We start from the raw sequence: 25267 nt of genomic DNA on the forward strand, positions 1-25267 counted from the left end.
CTACTTATGTGATGACCATTGTCAGCATACAGGAAGAACAACAGATACTACAAACAACACAAGGACAGTGGGAGGAAGGGCTTGTGTACCGAACCAATGGCGTAGTGTCCCTGTGACGTTGTGGAATAGAGTTTCACTGAACCCAATCACCAGAGAGGGGGTGGAGAGGGAGGGGGGTGTTATTTTCAGAGAGAGGGGGGAAAAGGTTTGTTTTATTTTGTGTGTGTGAGGGATGGGGAGTCTTTTATTTTGTGTGAGTAAAATGTTTTTGAGAGTGTTTGTAATAGGCTACCTTTTTTGTTTGAAAGGGGGGTAGAAAAATAAAATAGAGATGGAGTAAAGTACCTGCAATGAAAATGGTTTGAGGGAGGGAGATTAGGAGGGATGGGATAATGTTGAATGAAAAGTTGCTGAGAAGTGGTGTGGTAATGTGTGATGTGGTTGTGAATGGTGTGGCAGTGTGTGATGTGGTAGTGAGTGGTGTGGTAATGTGTGATGTGGTAGTGTTTGGTGTATGTGGTATGGAAGTGAATTGGGTGTCAATGTGGTGTGCTAATGTAAGGTAAAGTAGTGTAGTGTGTGGTGTGACATAGTGTGGTATGACAATGTGTGCCGTGATATACATGGTGTGGTATGACAGTGTGTGCTGTGATAAAGTATGGTAAGGAGTGGATGTGATGCACAAGGCCATTTATCCTTATCTTGTGCACCATCATTCTCCTGACTTTGACCTTTTAGGAATGCTGTAGTTAGGCCCACACAGTGCAGTTTTATAGAAAAGATGCAACATCTTCAATCCAACTGGAACTTTCTTTGGTTAGTGAAAGAGAATACAGTGTGTATATATATATATATATATATATATATATATATATATATATATATATATATATATTTATACAGGGTGATTCAAAAAATGTTTTCATAAATTTGAGGACATATTCATCAGGCAAATAAAACACTATACTACTGTATGATATTTCTGGTGAGTATTTGTAATTTCAGAGATCTTACACGTGTAAAGTAATCAATATATAGAAAATATAAAAATCTCATAGCTAAACCAGGGCAGGAAGGCCAGGCCAACTCGTGATAATGCAGTTAGAATACGGGTTCTGAATCGCTTTACAAAGTTGAATTTTCTAATGTTCAATGCATTGTTAGTAGTAGTAATAGTAGTTGTAGTAGTAGTAATAGTAGGAGGAGGAGGAGTATTTCTACTAGTGAGTGAACATTTATTTATTTTTTGTATTTTTTATTTATTGTTATAATTATTATTATGTTGTTGTTGTTGTGATATATTGTTCATGTGATTTTTTTCCTGTTTTGTCCTATCTATAGCCCGACGCCCTAATCCCGCAAAGGGTGGCTGCAGACAAAACGCCTCCAAGTCGCTCTGTCACCTACCATTTGACTACCCTCCCCCCAACTCACCCCCCCCCTCCCTCATATACCTCTCAACTCCATCCCTCCACCTCATCCTCGATCTACCTCTCCCTCTCTCTCCCTCCACCCCACCTACATACACCCTCTTAGTCAGTCTTTCATTCTCCATTCTCTTCACATGTCCAAACCACCTCAGTGTATTTCTCCTAATCTTCTCAACCACATCCACATCCACCCCACATCGTTCCTTCACTTCTTCATTCGTCAACCTGTCCCTCCACGTCACTCCACATGCTCCTCTCAAGTAACTCATTTCCACTGCTCTCACTCTTGATTTGTTCCCCTCTTGCAAGGTCCATGCCTCGCTTCCATGCGTCAGGGTAGGGATCACAATACTATCATGTAGTGACTTCTTAACTTCCATATTAACTTCCCAATACTCATCACTGCTTTCAGTGTACCAAGGACCTTCCTTCCCTGCTGTACCCTTTCACGCACTTCATCCCCCAAAGTTCCATCCTTACTCATCACACTACCCAAGTACTTGAATGCACTCACATTCTCCATATCCTCACCATCCAACCTCACTGCACACTCTGTGACTTCATTCCTCTCAAACACCATAACTTTACTTTTGTTTACATTAACTTTCAGATTCCTCCTCCTACACACTGTCCCAAATTCATTCACCAAACCTTGCAACTCCCATTCATCTTCACTCAAAAGTACTGTATCATCAGCAAACAGCAACACCGGAAGCTTCCAAATCTCACCCTCATTCATTAGAGCCACCCCCACATCCACTGCCCTACCCTGCACCTCCTTTACAACCCCATCCATGTATATATTAAACAGCCATGGAGACATCACACAACCCTGTTTCAGTCCCACATTGAGATCAAAGAACTCACTCAGCTCACCATCCACTTGCACCATAACCCTAGCTCCCTCGTACATACTCTTCACAGCATTCAACAATTTCCCCTCCACTCCATATATTCTTAATACCTTCCACATACCTTGCTTATCTATTCTGTCATAATAGTTGTTATTTTTACTTTGTTATTTTATCTTTAAAAATGAAGAGCAAACGAAATGTTACGTTTTTAAACATACTTCATTTACAGCTAGATTACTCGTATTACTCAGAGTAGACGTTTAAAGTTCCTTCCGTCTTCCTTGATGCAAAATTCAGCACGACGTAGTAGTGATTGTCGTACATGCTCAAACAATCCTGGGTTGTTGCTGATTTTTGCAGCTTCCTCTTGAATGTGATTCCACAGTTCCTCACGAGTCTGGACCTCAGTAGCGTACACTCTGCTCTTCACATGTCCCCATGAGCAGTAATCAAGTGGATTTAAATCAGGTGACCGCGGTGGCCATGAAACAGGGCCACCACACCCAATCCACCTGTTGGGATATGCATCATCCATGTAATATCTTGTCACATGGGCAGAATGTGCTGGAGCACCATCGTGCATGTACCACATACTGTATGTTGCCTGGTCCTGATGGGGGACATCTTCAAGTAGTAGTGGTACATCTTCTTGAAGGACTCTTGCACAAGCCTCCCCTGTAAGGCGCTGAGGTAGAACATGTGGCCTAATGAGATGACCACCAATAATGTCGGCCCAAATGTTTATTGAAAATTTTACTTGGTGTGCTGTGACATCTGTTGCATGAGGATTTTCTCTTGCCCAAATGTGTATATTGTGAAGGTTCACAATTCCGTCTCTGGTGAAGCTTGTTTCGTCTGTAAAAGGTATTTTCGATGTAAATGAAGGACACTCTACTGTACCTGTTGATGAAGCAACCACCGACAGAATATTAATCTGTCCTGATTATCACCTTCATGCAATGCATGAATCTTTTGATGGTGATAAGGATGAAGATTATTTCGATTTATAATTCTCCAAATTGATGATTGTGGCAGGTGATATTGGGAAACAATTCGCCTTGTACTTGTGCTTGGATTTTCCTCAATGGCATTGAGAATCTGTTCCTCTGTATTGTCTTTGTGGTGATCACGTGGCTGTCCTCTGTCTGGTCTCTTTGGTATAATTTATCCTGTTTCTCTTAACTGACGGTCTGCAGCGAGAAATGTTGGTCGTGATGAGTCTACGGTTGGGATATTTTTCACTGTACAGTTGCATCGCTGTAGCAGCATTTCCCATAGCTTCTCCCAGAGCGAGGTGCATAGCTATGTACACATCATATCCATACCCCTCCATGGTCTTCGTCAAGTGAGCTGTAGGTATTTGTTCATCCAGTCAATGAAGCTTGCTGAAGTCATCCGATATTTCGAAGTACCTCATGTGGTAATTATGTTCGTAGCACATAAATAAATGAAACGGAATGAGCAACAGACATGCCTTTAGAAATATCATTTCAGAAGTTATTCATACTCACAACGTATTGATCCTTTTCATTTAGGCCAAATCGTTCAGTTCAGTTGCATGTGTTCAAATACATATGGGGTAGAATACCTAAACATCACTATCATACTGTACTTATCCAATTTATGTGCTTAATAGCCATAAAAGGAGCACTGATGCCATTCAGTTTTTTACTAATGGCTGATCTGTCATGAAATATCTTTACCTTTTCTTCCTATTTTTACAAATGTAAGCCTTAAATAGCCTTGATGAGAACATTTGCCATGTTTTAAGACATTTTCACAGCGTTCGGTAACAGTGTCCAAAATCAGAGGCACACACTGGAGTTTCATAGCTCAAATTGTAACAGGTAGAAAAAACAACCTGTCTTCTATTATGTATGCTGGGACTCGTGTATTTAGAGAATACTACCACAACTACTACATTGATACTGCTACTACTATTACTACTACAATTACTATTATTAAGTGCTGTAAATAGGTACGTAAGTAAATAAATAAATAAATGCATACATGTCTAATTAGTAGTAGTACTCCCCCTCCTCCTGCTCCTACTTCTACTACCACTACACTAGGCCTAATAATAATAATAATAATAATAATAACAACAACAACAACAATGCATTGGACATTTGAAAATTCGACTTTGTAGAGTGATTCGGAACCCCTATTCAAACCGCATTATCATGTGTTGGCCTGGCCTTCCTGCCCTGGTTTAGCTCCGAGATTTTAATTTTCGCTCCCGAGACTTTTATATTTTCTATATATCGATAACTTTAAACATGTAATATCTCTGAAATTACAAATACTCACCTCGTCAAAGACGAGGGAGAGTGGCCATGTGCAGTTTGCCACAGGGCATGGGAAGTAATTCCATCTTGTGCGGTGTGTGTGATAAATGGGTGCATAAGAGATATAGTGGTATCAGAGGTAGACTGCGAGATAATGCTGATTTTATGTGTATGGTGTGTCAGGGTGAGCAGGTGGAGATTGTCAGCCATGAAAGGATTGAACTTGTTGGTGAATCTCTTGAGTGTGTGGAAGGGTTTTGTTATTTGGGAGACATGTTGTGTGCTGGAGGTGGGGCTGGAGCTAGCTCTGTGGCTAGGGTGAGAAGTGGTTGTAAGAAGTTCAGGGAGCTCTTGCCTCTCCTGACATTGAGAGGACTCTCCCTACGTGTTAAGGGGTCTTTGTATGCAGCATGTGTTAGGAGTGTAATGCTGTATGGTAGTGAGACCTGGGCAGTGAAGGAGAAAGATATTCGTTGGCTCAGACGTACAGAAATGACAATGATTAGGTGGATATGCAGTGCGTCCCTGCGTCCAAGGCCTAGAGGGGCTGGGTTTATGATGGAAGAGTTGAGAGGTAGGATGGGACTGGAGTGTATTGGTGTTGTGATGAGGAGAGGTAGATTGAGATGGTTTGGACATGTGGAGAGGATTAGGGATGATAATTGGGTGAGGAAGGTGAGAAGTGTTAATGTTGGGGGTGGGGTTACGAGGGGTAGACCGAGAAAGACATGGGACGAGGTCATTAATTGTGACCTCAGGGTTAAGGGACTGAACAGGGAGGCTGCAATGGATCGTGCAGCATGGAGAGCAGCCATTAGGTGACCAAGGCCGACACATGCAAGCATGTTGGAGCCTTTAAAAATGAAAACGAAAACAAATGAAAACGAAACATCTATCTATCTATCTATCTATCTATTGCCAGACGCCATAATCCCGTAAGGGGTGGCCATTTGACTTTGAGTTATTTGTTTTATGGGGAGGGGCACTAACCCTCCACCAACCCACTTGTTGACAGGTAGGGAGCACGTCGGGTTTGGTTATATGGTTACCACCCAGCGTTGTAAATGGTTTCTTGGCTTACAGGAAACTATTTGGCTTGTCACTCAATGTAAAGCCCCCTGTAAATGAAAGAAAAGCAATAAGAAGTGACAGGAAAGATGGGAGAAACAGGAAGAGAGAAGGACAGGCACAGAAAAAGAATGTCATAGAGTAATATCGTGTTATTTTTGTCTGATGAATATGTCCTCAAATTTATGAAAATGTTTTTTGAATCACCCTATATATATATATATATATATATATATATATATATATATATATACAGTACATATGTACATATATATATATATATATATATATACACTCAAACCTCGATTTAAGGGACCTCCGTTTAAGGGATTTTGGATTTAAGGGACTCCATATTCTACCTGACAAATGGACATTATTGTTTTGTAATGATACGTAATGTCTAGGTTATACACATTAAAATGTTTCCTTATGCAGTTCCCGTAAAATAATATTTATATTCATATAAATCAGTAAGATAAGTAAAACAATAATTTCATTTCATAATAAGATTGTCTTTTTATGTGGTAAAACTATGGACATTTTCAAGTAAGGGACAAGCTGATTCCCCGTTTAGTCTCTTAAATCGAGGTTTGAGTATATATATACAGTAGAACCTCTTTGGTCCAGACCCCTTCAATCCGGATTTCTGTTCATTCGGACAAAATTTAAAAATGATAAGTTCCAAAAATATGTTGAAAGTAATTCTAAAGTCATTTTCAGTATCGGCGCGGAAAGCGATCGTCATTCGTTTAGTCTCGGATCACACTAGGTCGCAACATGGGCGCCTGTTTAATCACACGCTAGCATTCGTTCCATCAACTAGTTCACCAACCATTTATATTTTTACGCTGTATTTCAAAAGTTAATCCTCCTTACCATGCCCCTTAATGCAAGTGTAGCTTCTGCAATGAATAAAGGTGTTAAAAGGAGGAGTTTGCTTACACAAAAATGGGTCAGAATATTCTGCAGTGTTTGGTGATTACTGTAGGTTATTTTTTGTACTTAAATGTGCTTTACTTGTACATCAAACATTAGCTTCTTGCCCATATGGGCGTTATCAATGTGCCAGAGATGACAATGTATTTTTTGCCTACATAAGTTCTATTTTTATTCCAAATATTACAGTTAATTAATTCATTTATTTTTTTGCCTACACGGGCCTTAGTCACTTACTACAATTTAAAATGTAGGCTAGTTTCTTGTCATGGCGTTACCTGTAAATTATGCAATACAAAACTATCATACATGATTAGTTTTGTTATTTTAGTATCCTTTCATCTTTTGCAGTTTCACAGGATTGACATATGCCGCATATGTTAATAATTAACAAACATACCATATGTAGATAGTTTTTGGCATGAACTGGAGATTACCCTGATGGTCCGGACAATCTGCTAATTCGGACAACCCTTCCCCCCATTTAGTCCGAATGAGAGAGGTTCTACTGTATATATATATATATATATATATAGGGAGCCTCTGTGGTACAGTGGCAGAGAGTGCGTTTCGTACACGGGTGAGCCAGGGTTCGCGCCCCGCCAGGGTTCGCGCCCCGCCAGGGTAATAAACTTTGGGAGTGTTCACCTGACCACGTGCTGCATTGGCGGACACCAGGGGTGCTGTGGTTGAACCAGTGTCGCTTACTATAAAGTATGCTTGCACCCAGTCGGCTTGCACGGGCCGATTACACTTGGTTCACAGACTACACACACATCCAAAGCCACTCCAACACTACAATTACATTAACAAGCACTTCTCACCCTACATACAATCTCTACTAGACAGCCTAAGCCACTTGGTAGAGATACATTGGCTGTATCGTCCCAACTTCGGTCGAGATAGGCCGGTTCTGCCGTGGATACTCAAACGGCTGATGATATATATATATATATATATATTTATATTTATATTTATATACAGTGGGCTCTCACAGTGCGCGAGAGATTGGGTGGTCCTGGTCCTCGTGCACTATGAAATCGCTCACTGAGAATACATAATCATATGGGAAATAGAACATGTTGGCGGTACCCCCTGATGGCTGGACATTTTTTGGCCCTTAGAGACATAATAAAGGTCAAATTTTTCAGACATTGGACTACAGACATAGCTACAAAAACAAAAATATGGGCAGTCATCTTAACAGCAGTAGACAACACCCCTGATGGACTTAAATAACAGGGGTTCCAAGGCGCCGCAGCACTTCCAGTGCCGCACCTCCCGCTGCACCAACACTTACCTCCACAGACTCCTCCTGAGCACCTTCCCCAGGAACCTCTAAGTCACTCACTTCGACCATAAACCCCTGGAAGTCCAGTGCAGACACATCTTACATTGCATCCTCTTCATCCTCAGCAGGAATGGGAGCAGGCGATGTAGCTGGTTCCTCACTTTCACTAACATGAGCCCGCTGTGTGTAACATGTTATGAGCGTCTGTCTTCTCCTGTTTATTTCTTGCCTGTGCCTGTCTGTGTAGAAACAGAAGACTTTGTCGATACCAACAAGAACCTCCTCCATTCTTGAGTTGCTGACTACCTGTTCCTTCACCTCTTCCTTGAGCTTATCCATGGCAGCAAGGATCCTGCTTATTCTTGACATATACAGCTCTGTCCTCCCCTCCATCACACTAGGCTGCTCAACTTGACTCTGCCTACCGTCAGGCTCTGTGTCAGCCTTGTCTATCCGTTGCAAGACTTCCTTGGGAGACTGTTCCTCAGTAGCAGCATGCACTTCCCATATGTCCGCCAACGTAATGTCCTCGAAACCTGGTACAGCCTGTGCTCCTGTCAATGTTGCTGCCTCTGCCTCAGCCAGTGGTTGAATGGCCGTCTTGTGGGTCATGCACAAGTGAGGCATGAGCAGTCACCACACATGATTCATTGTTGCAGGTGTAATCTGGTGCCATGCTTGTAGAAGAAGATCAGCTGCGTCCTTCACTGTGAAACGACACCAAAATGCCTCAACAGTCAGGTCACCTGTGGCAGGTCGGGATACAGCTGCTGGTAGAGATGGTACGGGAGCAGGTGCCTCATCAAGGTCTTCGTCGTGATGATCTTGTAGGGCATGAAGCTCCTCTTGTGTGTCAGTCTTCCTGCGTAGGTAGTCATACACTTGCCTGTGGTAGAAGTGCTTCACAGTGGCGATCAGTTCTTCATCTAGTGGCTGCATGAGTGACGTTGTCCGGGGCAGCAGAAACACAACACAACAATCTTTGTGCAGATCTTCTAGGTATGGAGGGTGACTTGGTGCACTGTCCAGCACAAGGAGCATCTTAAATGGAATACCAAGTTCCCGACACTTGGCCCTGGCACTGGGGACAAAGTGCTTCGTTAACCAGTCTGACATAATGTTCCTGGTCATCCAACCATTTGCAGACTTGTACCAGTATACGCCACTTGTGTCGATGTTCTTGAGGTTTTTGTAGCACCTTGGGTGTGAAGCTGTGTCCAACAACTGGCATCATCTTATGGCTCCCAGACAGGTTTACAGTGAACATTACTGTCATCTTACACTTCTGGAGCTTGCAACCAGGGGCTTGTTCTGTTTTTTAGCGATGTAAGTCGATTTGGGCATGGCCTTGTAGTATAACGATGTTTTGTTGATGTTGTAGATTTGGTCCTTGGTGTACTGTCCTTCTTCAAGAAGCACTCTAAATACCGCAGGATTCTCTCTCACGGCCAGCTCGTCTGCAGAGGCATGTTCACCAGACAGTTTGACGTGACAGAGTTCCTTGCTTTTCAAAAAATGGTGCAGCCATCCTACTGATGCCTTGAAAGGTTTGTCCACAGATAACTTGCGAGATACTGCCTTGTAAAAGAGCTGGGCTTGGTTCTGAATAAATCTGCCATTCAGTGGTACACTTTCCTTCTCTTTCCTCATAATGTAGGTGGAAAGATACCGTTCCATAAGTATCATCGCACAATTTCCCACCCGGAAACAGCTGTCAAGCTCAGATGCACCATACATCTTCACAAGTGCCCTGATGGTGTCGCGGTTCTTCCAAACAGTCCTCACTGTTGATTCAGCCAGTTCCAGGGCTTTCCCGAGAACTGTTCCCTTGTCCCTCCTCCTTCATCTTCATAATCTCCAACTTGGTTGCTTGCATGAAGAGTTTCTTAACTCTTGGGGCTGGAGGCATGGTGCAGCGAAGGTACAGCCCAGGATGGAGCGAGGTTGCATGGTGATAAATTGGAAAATGTGAGTACGTTTAAGTACTTGGGTAGTGTGATGAGTAAGGATGGAGGTTTGGAGGGTGAAGTGCTTGAATGGGTACAGCAGGGAATAAAGGTTGCTGGTTCTTTGAAAGCAGTGATAAACAGGGAAGTGAGGATGGAAGTGAAAAAGTTACTACATGACAGTATTGTGATACCAACTCTAACATAGGGAAGTGAAGCTTGGACGTTGTTGGAAGGACACAAGTCAAGAGTGAGAGCAGTGGAAAAGAGTTATTTAAGAGGAGCCTGTGGAGTCACATGGAGAGACAGGCTGACGAATGAGGATATAAAGGAGCGTTGTGGTGTGGATATGGATATGATAGGAAGCGTTATGAGGAACACACTGAGGTGGTTTGGCCATGTGGAGGGGATGGAGGGTGAAAGACTGACGAAGAGAGTGTATGTGAGTGAGGTGGAGGGGGGAAGAGGGAGGGGGAGGCCAAGGATGAGATGGAGGGATGGGGTGGAGAGGTATATGAGAGAGGGGAGTGCGAGTTGGGAGCAGGGCAGTGAAATGGCGGGGGACATGGCGACTTGGAAGCGATTTGTTTGTGGCCACCCCAAACGAGATTGAGGCGTCTGGCAATAAATAGATAGATAGATATATATACATAGATATATACTTATACATATATATATATATAGAGAGAGAGAGAGAGCCTTTGTGATAAGTGGTAGAGTGTGTGTTTCGCACGCTGATGAGTGCGGGTTCATCTCTTGTCAGATTTGTAAAAACTTTGGGAAGCGTTCACCAAGCCACTTGCTACTTTGGCAGACACAAGGAGTGCTGTGGTTGAACCAGTGTTGCATACTAGTATGCTTGCACCCAATCGGCTTAAGGCGGGCCGATTACACTTGGTTCACAGACTACACACACATCCAAAGCCACTACAACACTACAATCACACTCACAAGCTCTTCTCACCCTACATACAGTCTCTACCAGACAGCCTAAGCCACTGGGTAGAGATACATTGGCTCCATTGTCCCTGCTTTGGTAGGGATTGGCCGGTCCTGCGGTGGACCTCAATGGCTGATGATGATGATGATGATGATGACATATATATATATATATATATATATATATATATATAATGAAATAATCATTGGGCTCCACAAACAGATTCTATGTTGACCCGAGTATTGCGTTGAAGAATATGCCACCCCAGACCCCCAGTGCTGCCTCCTCGACAGCCTCCACTCCCAACAGTGATGCCCCCAAACCTGGACCCCCAGCTGCCTCTGCGTCCGTCTCTCGTCCCTCCGTCCCTCCCTCCCAGGTTTGTGTTTTTAGGCAGTTCTTGTGTTGTGAGAATTGAAAAATTATTTATTGGAATGTTAAAAATGTATACAATGACATTTATGGAAAAGTGAATGATCACCTCTATTATAAGCACCTGAACTGAGGAGCCTGGCCCTGGGATCCTGTGCTCTTCATGGGACAGAAAAGGATTGGATGATGGATGGATAAATAATATTCTACAAGAAAATCAACATTGATATGAGTTTATATAATGTTTTCAGAGTGAAATTGTTCAGTCTGTGTTATGTAATGTGGTCTTTAGTTTGTTGTATGATTTTTTTTTTTTCCTTTTTTGTGTGTGTGTGCCAGTACAAAGTATTGTTAGAGATATCATGTGTTAGAGCATGTCTGTGTGTATGTTATCATTTATGAGTTATCATAAAATGTGTGTTATTAGACTTAAGATGTGATGTCTTAGATACATTGGAGGTTGAAGGATCACATATAATATGCTTTAAATTACATGGTGATAGCTTTTCTGTTTTTCAGTCCTTCATTCTTTCCTCGTCTTTCTGCCTACAGATGACTTTACACTCCCTCTTCCTTCTTTCTTTCCTTCATTCTTCCCTCTTCCTTCTTCCTGTGGGTAACTCTACACTGAGTGATAAGCCAAATGGTTTCCTGTACACCAGGAAACCAATTACTATGCTGGGTGGTAATCCTATAACCAAAGTGTGGCGCCTGGTGGTTTAGTGGGTAATTAAGGTGCTCCAATTGGATTGAGCCTGTGTAGGTTTATATCCAAGAGGTGGTTGGGGTTTATTGCTCATGTAATGCCACTCAGGGATGAGTGAGGCTGGTCATTCTCATCATAAATGTCAGAACCAACTTGCCTATCCCCGGGCTCCTGTGCTCCTCATAGGGCAGCACAGGTTTAGATGATGGATGGATGGATGGTAGCCAAAATCTAAAACGCACTTACCAGCTAACCTAAAAGAGGCACAGAGAATGCCTGTTTTTTTAAACTGTGCATGTTATGTATCAGAGATATACTTGTACAGTACGGTGATGTGAAATAAACAAATTGGAAGCTACCGATTACGAGATGCCTGTTTGTTGTGTCCTCAATCACAGTTGCAGTATCAGTCTCCATTCATGTAAATGTAAGTTTTAAGAGGAAAGAAAACATATCACTATTTATGCATGAAGATTTACAGTGTATGTGTTTGTATGTGTGTGTGTATGTGTGTGTGTGTGTGTGTGTATGTGTGTGTGTGTGTGTGTGTGTGTGTGTGTGTGTGTGTGTGTGTGTGTGTGTGTGTGTGTGTGTGTTTATATCATTCTGTTGTGGTCTTTGGCCTTTTTATATACAGTATACTAAAGATGTTGGCCAATACCGATACCGATACCCACTTTTCAGCTGATACCGATATCGATACTCCGATACTAACAAATGGCCGATATTTTGCCGATACTGATACATTTTTATTTTTATTTTATTTATTTGATTTTATTTTGATTTATTTGATGCCAGTAACATGGGTGTTGTTAATGCAGGAGCAATATAGTAATTCATTGCCAGACGCCATGTATCCCAAACGGGGTGGCCAAGGGCTTAGAGTTAATTGTTTTTACAGGAAGGGGCACTAATCCTCCACCAACCCTACTTGATAATGTACATCATTCAGTACATGTAATTGTATTGTAATATAATATAATATCATAACCATCTGTTTATCAGTGTCATGAAACATGAGTGTCTTGGATCACATAATAAACCAGAAAAATCGGAGTATTGGCCATATTTTTACCTTGCCGACACCGGAAAAAAAAAAAAAAAAAAAAAAAAAAAAGGCCAATACTGCCGATACCAATACTATCGGCACATCCCTAATGTATATCATTATTTATGCATGTACAGTGTGTGTGTGTGTGTGTGTTTATATCATTCTGTTGTGGTCTTTGGTTTTTCATGTACAAAGTAGTTTTATCATTTTAACATTCATTATTCATCTATGTATTAGAAAGTGTTAAAGGTAAGACAGCAATGGTTTGAGACACAGACACTGCCATTCGCACTGTCCCATCATGTCTGCAGTGTGGTCGAGGCCGATGGCAAGAAAGAAAGCCAATTTTACCTCCTCTGAAAATGGTGCAGCCAGATGAACACCAGAACTTCCCACTCTCACCGGCAAAAGTTTGTTTATTTTCTGGCTGTCAGTCTCTCCCTCAACATTTGAGAGTGTAGCAGCCAGAGTGCTTGGCCTGGTGCTGCTTTGTTGAACCTTGACCTGTATTCATGTTGGCTGAGGAAGCCCTTAGCACCTCTTCCTCAGCAAGTTATTTAGCATATTGCACCTTTTTTTTTTTTTTTTTTCTTATGCTATTTGTGCTTTTTCAGTAGTGGCATAGATTGTGTAAATAGCATACCAGAGGGTATCAACATATGCCATTTGCAGAAATTAACTGTTAGGCAAGAAGTGTTAGGGAGCCCCCATAACTGATGAGAATATGAGCCCTTGGTCATAGATAGTATTGGTTGGTGCTTTTGTATATACAAATTTAGAGCACATTACTCAGTATTATTGTTTTTATTATTATTATTATTATTATTTGGCGCCTGGTGGTTTAGTGGGTAATTGCGGCGCTCCAATCGGATTGAGCCGATGAAGGTTTATATCCAAGGGGTGGTTGGAGTTTATTGCTCATGTAATGCCACTCAGGGATGAGTGAGGCTAGTCACTCTCATCTTAAATGTCAGGACCAAGTTGCCTAGCCCTGGGCTACTACGCTTCTCATGGGGCAACGTAGGATTGGATGATGGATGGATGGATGGATTATTATTATTTTATGTATTTCATTGATAATTCTGAAATACAGGTACTTTAGAAGAACTAAGCTACTTGCTTCAGTTCCCACTCTCACTATCTTTGTTAGTTTCTTCAAGCATTATTTTGGTTATACTTCGTATCAGTTGTTAACCATGGATCTATAAATATCATATCAGAAGTATACTGTAGATGGGGATCTAAGATGCACTTCAGTGTGTTTAGCTGAGGTGTCTTGAGGAATTTACAGATCTATCTGTCTATCTATCTATCTATTGCCAGACGCCTCAATCCCGTTCGGGATGGCCACAAACAAATCACCTCCACGTCGCCCTGTCCCCCACCATTTCACTGCCCCGCTCCCAACTCATACCCCCATCTCTCATATACCTCTCCACCCCATCCCTCCATCTCATCCTCAGCCTCCCCCTCCCTCTTCCCCCCTCCACCTCACTCACATACACTCTCTTCGTCAGTCTTTCACCCTCCATCCTCTCCACATGGCCAAACCACCTCAGTGTGTTCCTCATAATGCTTCCTGTCACATCCACATCAACACCACAACGCTCCTTTATATCCTCATTCGTCAGCTTGTCTCTCCATGTGACTCCACAGGCTCCTCTTAAATAACTCATTTCCACTGCTCTACCCTTGACTTGTGTCCTTCCAACAACGTCCAAGCTTCACTTCCGTACGTTAGAGTTGGTATCACGATACTGTCATTTAGTAACTTTTTCACTTCCATGCTCACTTCCCTGTTTCTTATCACTGCTTTCAGAGAACCAGCAACCTTTCTTCCCTGCTGTACTCTTTCAAGCACTTCACCCTCCAAACCTCCATCCTTACTCATCACACTACCCAAGTACTTAAACGTATATATATATATATATATATATATATATATATATATATATATATATATATATTGTGGTAGGTGGGGGTGCTCACCATCCACTCACTCAATGTAGTGCTGCTGTCAGGTGTCTGCCCTTTCCTCTCCTCTCTCCATTCCTTCCATCCTCTTCCGTCTTCCTTTACTTCATTCTTTTCTTGTCCTTCTGCCTACGGGTAACTTTACACTTCCTCTTCTGTCTTTCTTTCCTTCATTCTTTCCTCTTCCTTCTGCCTGTGGGTTACTCTACACTGAGTGACAAGCCAAATGGTTTCCTGTACACCAGGAAACCATTTACTATGCTGGTTGGTAACCATATAACCAAATTTTGGCGCCAGGTGGTTTAGTAAGTAATTATTGCGCTCTAGTCGGATTGAGCCGGTGAAGGTTTATATCCAAGGAGTGGTTGGGGTTGATTGCTCATGTAATGCCACATAGGGATGAGTGAGGCTGGTCACTCTCATCTTAAATGTCGGGACCAACTGCTTAGCCTCAGGCTCCTATGCTTCTCATGGGGCAATGTAGGATTGGAAGATGGATGGATGGATGAATATATATATATATACACAATGCTGGGAATGCTACTAATAAAAAATAGCGGCGCTCCCATTCCCATTACTAGCTCGAAAAAGTAGTTGCGTTACTGGTTTAGCTACTTTATATGAAATGTAGCGGCACTCCCGCTACTTTGGATAAGGAAAAGGTAGACAAAGGAAAGATTAATGAAAATCTGTGATTTAGCAATACACTATATACTGTTTTGATAATATTAGTCAGTCTGAGTCGTTATGTTGTGTACAAGTAATGTGTGCATACACTTATACTGGGGGGGGGGGAACATACTTGTCAGTGTCACTTTAATGAAGCTTAGAGCCGAAGGTACAGGAAAAAGCTATTTACTGTAAATTTTAACAAATGTTATTTTACAGTGCTACCTAGTATACCTACTGAAAGTAACATACGTAAATAAAAGGCAAAAATATGTGGCCTACCATTGATACATATTATATAGATTTATTATATTTTCAATTATACCTGTTTAAGATATGTACGAAAACGAAAGTAAAAATGAACTGGGGCTTTCTTGTAAAGGCTATTTATACAATAGCAATGTTTTTTTCCATTACTTTAAACTGAAAATAACATACTGTTACGAAATAACGTAGTGAGTAAGAATTAGTCTGAAAGAGAGTGAGGGAGAGAGCAGGAGTTAGAGACGAGGATAGGTGTGCGTGTGTGTGTGTTTGTGTGTGTGTGTGTGTGTGTGTGTGTGTGTGTGTGTGTGTGTGTGTGTGTGTGTGTGTTAGCATTGCCTACATCTAGCTGACATCCTTATTTATCTTTACTTAATTTAAATGATTGATAATTAATTAGCAAATTCCTCTCTATTTATTGCACATTACTAATAAATAATAATTAATAAATTACTGATATAATGTAGAACAAACATTATTAACTGACAGAATTGACAAAAGTATTATTTTTAGTCATTAATCAATACAACCAAACTGTTGGCATATCTGTATGTACTCACTGACTCCAGACCTGTATTCGTCGCGTGAGTAGCGAGGAGCACGGTAATGCGTGAGAGGGGCCAAAGAGTAGCGGCACTCTCAGTTCCGCTACTGACTAAAAGAATTAATGGTGTTACCTCCATCGCTATTAAAATTGTAGCACCGCTTTTCCTAGCTCTGTATATATATATATATATATATATATATATATATATATTATATATATATATATATGTATATATATATATATATATATATATATATATATATATATATATATATATTATATATATATATATATATATATATATATATATATATTATATATATATATAACAAACTGTTACTGTAATCATCCAGTGCTGTATTTTGAGAGTGCCACTTATGTTTATATTTTATAATTTGTAAAAACTTTATCAAAGACTTTTGGGTACCTGACACCAAGCCTTTATTATAACTTAGTAATTTTAAAGAGAGTCAAGGAATATAGATTTCAGTGCATTAAGCCTTGACCTGTTTTATTACAGTACAAGTATGTTGATAATATACTTGTTAATTCTAGTCTAGGTCTTGTAAATTTATCATTTTGTATTCTCCCCCTACAAGCAGTGTTTCTCGAGTTTTCTCCTGCAATCACTTCTTCACCATGTTTTCTCGTTTTCAGCATCCTTTGACGAACTCATTTTCTCCTGATATCCTTCTATCTGTTCCTCAGTGTCCACATGGTCAGTTTTACTTAACTCCTCCCCCTCCCATCCTTCTATCTGTTCCTCAGTGTCCACATGGTCAGTTTTACTTAACTCCTCCCCCTCCCCTGATATCTATCTATCTATATCTATATCTGTCTATCTATCTGTCTATCTATATATATATATTTGTATCTATACATATATCCATATCTATAACTATCTATCGATCAGTAGATAGATAGATAGATATAGATGTGTATATATACTGTACATGTATAGATAGATAGATAGATAGATATAGATGTATAGATATATGTATGTATATATATGTATTTTTTTATTTTTTCATTTATTTATTTAAGTAAAACATTCTTCTGTATTCCTCCAGGCAACTTTTAAAATGGCTGTTCTCTTACTTGCTCCATAAACAGTCATCAGGGTCAGTAAGTGGAAGTCTGGTTGGTTCGAAAGCTTCCACACCGAAGTCAACCTCCCTTGACTTACTGGCAGACCTCGCCGCCCCACCAGTCGACCCATTTGCCTCCCCCACCTCCCAGTCAGCCACTGCCGTATCCATCCCATCATTTGCAAACTTTGAGAATGCAAACATCTTCACCAATACTACAAGTGAGTTTGTCTAAGAGTTTTGTTGTGCAGTTTAGTTTAGAGCTGTGTGAATTTAACACCTTCAGTACAGTACTGTATTTTTTATTTTACGTGTGTGGGTGCTTACCATCCATTCACTCGATGTAGTGCTGCTCTCGAGTGACTACCCTTTCCTCTCTTCCTTCCTGCTTTCCTTCTGTCCTCTTCTGTCTTTCATTCCATAATTCTTTCCTCTTCCTTATGCCTACAGGTGACTCTGCACTCCTCCTCCTTCTGCCTTTTTTTCCTTCATTCTTTCCTCTTCATCCTGCCAATGGGTGACTACACTGAGTGACAAGCCAAATTGTTTCCTGTACACTGGGAAACCATTTACTATGCTGGGTGGTAACCATTTAACCAAATTATGGTGCCTGGTTGTTTAGTGGATAATAAGGCACTCCAGTCGGATTGAGCCTGTGCAGGTTTCCATATCCAAGAGGTGGTTGGGGTTTATTGCTCATGTATTGCCACTCAGGGCTGAGTGAGGCTGGTCACTCTTATCTTAAATGTCAGGACCAGCTTGCCCGTCCAAGGACTCCTACACTTCTCATAGGGCAACACAGGATTACATGATGATGATGATACTTCTGTACAATTTCATTCAACTTTGAAGAGACTTTGCGAACTTGAGGGGTTAAATGTAGCCTTTGTAACTTGTTAACTGCAACATGCAGTCACAGCCATTCTGAAGTGTGCTGAGACATACAGTTCCAGCATCAGGTTTATTTATTTAACTCTTACCATTTGGTGATGAGCCGTACAACCATTTTAGCTCAGCATTTGGGTTATGCTCTATTTTCCTCGCGTGCTGCCATTCTTGGGTTCTGAAGGTCCAGGCCCACAATGTCCGGTAAGTGGAGAGTCCGGAAAGTGGGTGTTCGGAAAGTACAGGGATTACTGTATATATATATACTCTGTATATATCTATATCTATATATATATATATTTTTTTTTATTTATATATATATACAGAGATAGCCCGATTATCCGGGCTATATGGTGTTAAGGGGTGCCTGATTAATCCGAAAGCACGATTAATCCGGCGGAAACACAAGTACTGTACTGTTAGACTGATTTATTTACCGGTAAATGTACACTTAAGTACCAGAAAGACCTTTCCAGTTCAATGTATATTCCTCCAGCTTGTTTCAGTATTTTTCAGACTATATTCAGTTCGGTAAATCACGTTTTCTTACTGAAAGATTTCCTCCCTGTTAGTATCGTCACGTTCTAAATCTGTACCTACGATTGTTTCCAGCACAATGGACGAAACTCATCGTACTCAAATGTGGACTTCGTTTCCCAACTTCCCAACTGAAGATTAGGTTAGGTTACATTATTTGGTGCAGTTAAGCTAGGTTAGGCCAGGTTTAAACACTTAGATTAGAACAGTGTCTTCTGCCATTACGTTAACGAATCAAAGAGTCGTCACACCAGAACAGATAAAAACAGCGGGGAAAGATTTAACAAGAAATGTTTATTTACCAACCCAGAAATAATCAGAAAAATATAACAGACTATCAGGATGAACTGATTTGGTAAGGTGCTTTTACTGCTTACAGCAAAGCGTATGTTTATCCCCCTCAAATACTCAATGTTCGTGAGTTCAGAAATTTGTGTACTGTACTCCCGTGGCAGACCTTGAAACCATTTTTTCAAAGTTATAAAGTCAGTTTCTTTTTCTTACAGATGTGAAAAGACTCGTCTGGTACACCTGGCTTTTTCCCCTCCTCCCTAAACCCATCTTGTGATTTGTTATGATTCGTGAAAGAAAATTAGGGGGCATGTTACATTAGAATTTAAACATAAAGTTAGGGTGCATGTTACTTTAGCATTTAAACATATCGGCGAAAACATCTGGGATGAAAGGACCGCCGAGCTGTTTGGGATTGTAGAGTAGGGTCGTATAAACATACCAGTGACCTTGGTTCCCTTCCCATAATTGTTCGCAGTTTTTATGGCTCTCCCTAACTTAACGTTACTGACACCGGTACAGTAAAGCATTGTTCAAGGCTAACAGCCATAAGGGGTTAATGGAATACATTATTGTTTGTATCAATACTCTCTTTCACACATACACGAACGAACAAAAGAATGTGCAATAAATGTACACTTAACTGTAAGGAGCAGAAATAACTGTATGCTCTGTCGGTCCGAAATGTGTTGGGAAGCGACATCGAACAATGAATGTGGAACTGAATGCCACCTTTACAAGAACACTTGAGATGAAAGTATTTTTTCTTATTAGTAAACATAATTGTTCCATTTCGTCCCCCTATAATTGTGAAACTCTTAAATTTTCGTCCAAGCATACAGCGTAATAACCTTACCAATTCAATTCATATTCTCTAGTTTGTTTTTGTATTTTTCTAGTTTGTTTTCTTATTATCATAACGTTCCTTAAGCCTTACCTACGTTTGTTTCCGGCATAATTGGAAGAAACTTACTCATAATTAGGGTGCATGTTACATTAGCATTTAAACATATCGGCGAAACATCTGAGATGAAGTGGCAGGCCGCCTGACTGAGATGGTAGAGGAGGGTCGTGAAAACATACCAGTGACCTTCGTTCCCTTCCCATAATTGTTCGCAGTTTTTTATAGCTCTCCCTAACCCAACATCCCTGACACCGGTACAGTAAAGCATTGTTCGAGGCTGACAGCTATGATGGGGTTAATGGAATGCATTATTGTTTGTATTAATTCTCTCTTTCACACATACAGTACACTTAAGAACGAACAAAAGAGTGAACAGTAAATGTAAGAGGAAGAAATAACAATGCTCTGTTGGTCCGAAATGTGTTGGGAGGCGCGATACCTAACGAAAAATGCAGAACTCAATGCTAACTTACGAGAACACATGAGATGAGTATTTTTTTTTTTTTTCTGATTAGCAGACATTCTTGTTTCATTTCGTTCCCTAAAACTAGGAAACCCATTACTTTTCGTCTAAGCATACAGCCTAAAGACCTCACCAATTTACTTCATATTCCTCCAGTTTGTTTTCTGTGTTTTTCTATTTTGAGGGTAGTAAATTACCTTCTCTTGCTGAAAGATTTTCTCTTTTATCACGTTCTTTAAGCTGTACCTACGATTGCTTCGGGCATAATGGATGAAACTCATCGTACACAAAAGTGGATTTAGTTTCCCAATTTCCCAACTGGAGCCCAGGTTAGGTCAGGTTAGGTTAAATTATTAAGTAGTTAAGCAAGGTTAGGCTACGTCAGGAGTAACAGTTGCCTCACCAAACTCCATCCTACCACCCTTGTGATCGAGTTGTGAGCAGGAGGTGTGGGTGGGGGCAGGGTGAGCAAGACTCTCTCTGGTTTATCCATGCCCCTCTCCCTAGAAACTGGATGCTTCCTGTTTAAACCGGAGCTATCGTACGGATAATTCTATGAATTACTATACCACTGAACCATTGGGTCACGGCCCGGATATACCGAAAGCTGGATAATCCGAGCCTGGATAATCGAGCTTCCACTGTATATATATATATGTGTGTGTGTGTTTGTGTGTGTGTGTGGATCGGGTGATTAGAGAAATAAAAATGTAGGAAATGGAGAGAGGGATGGCATTGGTGATGCATGGAATATCTCAGATTTGTTGTATTCTGATGATGCATTGCTGCTTGCAAGTATCGAGCACAAACTTGGTAGACTAGTGCAGAGTTTTGCTGATGTCTGTGAACGTCATGCTATCTATCTATCTATTGCCAGACGCCTCAATCCTGTTTGGGGTGGCCACAAACAAATTGCCTCCACGTCGCCCTGTCCCCCGCCATTTCACTGCCCTGGTTCCAACTCACACCCCCCTTTCTCATATACCTCTCCACCCCATCCCTCCATCTCATCTTTGGTCTCCCCCTCCCTCTTCCCCCCCTCCACCTCACTCACAGACACTCTCTTCGTCAGTCTTTCACCCTCCATCCCCTCCACATGGCCAAACCACCTCAGTGTGTTCCTCATAACGCTTCCTATCACATCCACATCCACACCACAGTGCTCCTTTATATCCTCATTCGTCAGCCTGTCTCTCCATGTGACTCCACAGGCTCCTCTTAAGTAACTCATTTCCACTGCTTTCATTCTTGACTTGTGTCCTTCCAACAATGTCCAAGCTTCACTTCCATACTTTAGAGTTGGTATCACAATACTGTCATGTAGTAACTTTTTCACATCCATGCTCACTTCCCTGTTTCTTATCACTGCTTTCAAAGAACCAGCAACCTTTCTTCCCTGCTGTACCCTTTCAAGCACTTCACCCTCCAAACCTCCATCCTTACTCATCACACTACCCAAGTACTTAAACGTACTCACATTTTCCAATTCCTCACCATCCAACCTCGCTGTACATTCACTGACTTCACTTCTCTCAAAGACCATCACTTTACTCTTCCCTACATTCACCTTTAGATTCCGTTTCTTACACACTCTCCCAAACTCATCCACCAAGCCTTCCAGCTCCCCTTCGTCTTCACTCAACAACACAGTATCATCTGCAAACAACAGTACAAGGATTTTCCAGACGCTATCCTCTCTTACCAGAGCCACTCCATCATCCACTACCCTACCATGTACCTCTTTAATTACCCCATCCATGTACAGATTGAACAACCATGGAGACATGACACATCCCTGTTTCAACCCAACCTCCAAAGGGAAAAATTCACTTAGTTCACCATCCACACGTACTGCATCCATAGCACCATCATACATACTCTTCACAACATTCAACAACTTCCCATCTACTCCATATATTCTTAATACTTTCTACAATCCTTGTCTATCCACCCTGTCATATGCTTTCTCCAAATCCATGAAAGCCGCATACAACTTCTTTCCCTTCTCTAGAAACTTTTCCACTAAATATCTAAGAATGAATATCTGATCTACACAACCTCTTCCCTTCCTAAAGCCTCCCTGTTCTTCTCCAACTAATTCCTCTGTTCTTTCTCTAACTCTGTCAGTAAGTATCCTACCATACACTTTTCCTATTATACTAAGAAGACAAGTGCCCCTGTGATTACCACACACTTCTTTTTCCCCTTTTCCTTTGTACAAGGGAATAATTATACCTGACTTCCAATCCTCCGGGACTCTACCTTCCTCCCAGGCCAATCTGCACATCTTCCAAATCCATTCTATTACTATCTCTCCCTCTTGCCATGAGAGTAAATATAGAAAAGAGTAAAGTGATGGTAATCAAGAGAGATGGTGAATTCCAGTGTGATGTTACAGTGAATGGAGAGAGACTGGAATTGGTGAGGGAGTTCAAATACCTGGGTACAGTGATAGAAAAGAAAGGAAAATTTGCAAAAGAAGTGGAAAGTAGAGTGACACAAGGAAAGAAAGTAGCTGGTATTGTGAAGGCCTTTTTAAGAAACAGAGGCTTAAGTGCTGCAGCTGCGTGAGGCGTACATGAAGGAGTGTTAGTGCCAGCATTAACATATGGGTGTGAGACTGTGGTGTGGCATGAAAATGATAAGTCAAGAGTGAGAGCAGTGGAGATGGGACTGCTGAGAAATGTATGTGGAGTACAGAGTGTGGATAGGATACGAAATAATGTGATTCGCGAAAGATGCAGAGTGAGGAAGTCGATGGACACTAGATTCGAAGAGAGTGTACTGAGATGGTGTAGTCATATGGGGTGAATGGATAACAATAGAGTGGGGAAAAAGGTATATTTGAGCAAATTTGAAGGAAGGAGGCGAGGTAGGCCAAGGAGAAGGTGGAAGGATATAATGGATGAGTGTATGATGAAGAGAGATATGAAAGTTGGTGAGGCTAGGGGACAGATAAGAGATCGAGTTGGCTGGATGAATGGTGTTAGAAGTGCATGATCAGGGATTTGGGAGCTCTTTTTAATGTGACAGCATTCGGATTGACTCTGTCAGATACATTTATGTGAAGCTACAGAATGTGGTGAAAGTTTTTTGGTGTATCAGATAGAGCCAGGATTCCAGGGGCTTGAATGATGAGTGAATGGAAGTGTGGCCCATTGAATTTGGCAAACTTGGGCTGGCCGGATGCTGCTAGTCCTCACCCTGCCCGAGGATGGGAAAGGAGATCTGGATGATCATAATGATGATGATGATTAATATTTTTATATTAAAGGAGCCATTTGATAATCACTGTGCAATACATGTTTTTCTGCTTCCAGCTTTAAATTATTTTAAAGGGTATTAGGAGACATTAATACACTGAAAAGTATGTAGCATCTTTGCCATTGCCCAGATAATAGAAAACATAAAATAAAGCACATAACTTTGTGCTTCCCTAAAAGTACATAACACCCACTCGTTAGGCAAATACGAAAACACATAAGATTTTCGTTTTCGTTTTCATTTTCGTGTTTTAAGGCTCCAACATGCTTGCATGTGTCGGCCTTGGTCACCTAATGGCGGCTCTCCATGCTGCACGATCCATTGCAGCCTCCCTGTTCAATCCCTTAACCCTGAGGTCACACTTAATGACCTCGTCCCATGTCTTTCTCGGTCTACCCCTCATAACCCCACCCTCAATATTAACACTTCTTACCTTCCTCACCCAGTTATCATCCCCCATCCTCTCCACATGTCCAAACCATCTCAATCTACCTCTCCTCATCGCAACACCAATACACTTCAGTCCCATCCTACCTCTCAACTCTTCCATCGTAAACCCAGCCCCTCCAGGCCTTGGACGCAGGGACGCACTGCACATCTACCTAATCATTGACATTTCTGTACATCTGAGCTGGCGAATATCTTCCTCCTTCACTGCCCAGGTCTAACTACCATACAGCATTACACTCCTAACACATGCTGCATACAACGACCCCTTACCACGTAGGGAGAGTCCTCTCAATGTCAGGAGAGGCAAGAGCTCCCTGAACTTCTTACAACCACTTCTCACCCTAGCCACAGAGCTAGCTCCAGCCCCACCTCCAGCACACAACATGTCTCCCAAATAACAAAACTCTCCCGCACACTCAAGAGATTCACCAGCAAGTTCAATCCTTTCACGTCTGACAATCTCCACCTGCTCACACCGACACGCCGTACACATAAAATCAGCATTATCTCGCAATCTACCTCTGATACCACTACATCTCTTATGCACCCATTTATCACACACACCGCACAAGATGGAATTACTTCCCACGCCCTTGTGGCAACTTCACATGGCCACTCTCTCTCGTCTTTGACAGTACCGCCACCAACCCTAGATATCATCACTTTTGTTTTATCTGCATTTACCCTTAAACCCTTGTGCTCCATACCATCTCTCCACTTCCTAAACCTTTCCTCCACCTCCCTTTCATTCTCTGCAATCAACACCAAATCATCAGCATACAACAACTCCCACGGGAGTCCGTTTCTAAAGTCACGTGAAAGGGCTTCAGGTACCATGATAAACAACATGGGACTCAAAACTGACCCCTGATGCACACCAACATTCACGGAAAACTCATCACTCAAATCTTCATTCACTCTTACCTGGGTGTGAGCACCCACATACATAGCCATAACCACCCTAACCAGCCACTCCTCCAAGCCAAGCTTTCTCATTACCCACTTCACCACCTCTCTAGGGACTCTGTCAAAGGCCTTTTCCAAATCAA

The 25267-nt window shown here is 41.5% G+C and overlaps 1 protein-coding gene across 1 annotated transcript in view; it reads left to right on the plus strand.

Moving 5' to 3' along the window:
* Positions 1-25267, plus strand: part of LOC145404878 (uncharacterized) — a 108439-nt gene that overhangs the window by 32608 nt on the left and 50564 nt on the right. Inside the window, exons 4-5 of the mRNA XM_080276379.1 lie at positions 10976-11132; positions 17450-17645. Coding sequence (XP_080132505.1) covers positions 10976-11132; positions 17450-17645 — 353 coding nt within the window. The remainder of the gene's footprint in view (positions 1-10975; positions 11133-17449; positions 17646-25267) is intronic.

The sequence above is a fragment of the Coenobita brevimanus genome, chromosome 65 (genome assembly GCF_032717465.1).
Source record: "Coenobita brevimanus isolate Jiangsu-jjx chromosome 65, ASM3271746v2, whole genome shotgun sequence".
In the NCBI taxonomy this organism is placed as follows: Eukaryota; Metazoa; Arthropoda; class Malacostraca; order Decapoda; family Coenobitidae; genus Coenobita; species Coenobita brevimanus.